Source organism: Auxenochlorella protothecoides (genome assembly GCF_000733215.1).
Source record: "Auxenochlorella protothecoides strain 0710 unplaced genomic scaffold scaffold60, whole genome shotgun sequence".
NCBI lineage: Eukaryota > Viridiplantae > Chlorophyta > Trebouxiophyceae > Chlorellales > Chlorellaceae > Auxenochlorella > Auxenochlorella protothecoides.
In genome coordinates this window covers 34,032-34,551 of record NW_011934380.1, presented here as the reverse complement: position 1 = coordinate 34,551, position 520 = coordinate 34,032, and the positions used below count along the sequence as shown (strand labels likewise).

General features: G+C 74.0%; 1 protein-coding gene across 1 annotated transcript in view; it reads right to left on the bottom strand.

Annotated features, from left to right (window-relative positions):
- Positions 1-520, bottom strand: part of F751_5267 (Triosephosphate isomerase, chloroplastic) — a gene marked incomplete at both ends in the record, with an annotated part of 16,095 nt that overhangs the window by 10,265 nt on the left and 5,310 nt on the right. Inside the window, one exon of the mRNA XM_011402636.1 lies at positions 24-515. Within this exon, the coding sequence (XP_011400938.1) occupies positions 24-515 (492 nt within the window). The remainder of the gene's footprint in view (positions 1-23; positions 516-520) is intronic.

The window sequence follows — 520 nt, the reverse complement described above, 5'->3', positions numbered from 1 at the left end:
CCCCCCCATCCCCCTCGACTCACCACTCCCTCACGGCCCGGGCAGACCAGCTGGCCGGCGCCAAGGGTGGAGGGCGGCGCGGGCGTGGCCGGCAGCACGCCCGGCACGGGCGCCAGGGCCGAGGCGGGGTTGGTGTGGATGAAGTCGCGGGCGGCCAGGACGTCGGGCCGCCCCGCCCACCACTCCTGGAAGGTGGCGCGCCTCCCCCACTCGCGGCACTCGGCCAGGTAGGCCGCAAAGGCGATGAGCAGGCAGTAGCGCTCCAAGTAGGCGGAGCCGCGCAGGAAGGCGGCGTGCCGGGCCTGCACCTCGGGGCGGTAGAAGCGCTCCAGGCTCTTGGGCCGGCGGTAGCGCATGATGGTGGTGCGCAGGTTGATCAGCGCACCCGCCGCGTCCACCGCGCAGTCCACCGCCGCCTTGGCCTCCGCGCCATGCTCCAGGATGCGCACCAGCCGCCGGACCGCCACGTACTCACCAGACCACAGGTTGGCCGACTCCTGGTCCCAGGGCGTGCCCTGTT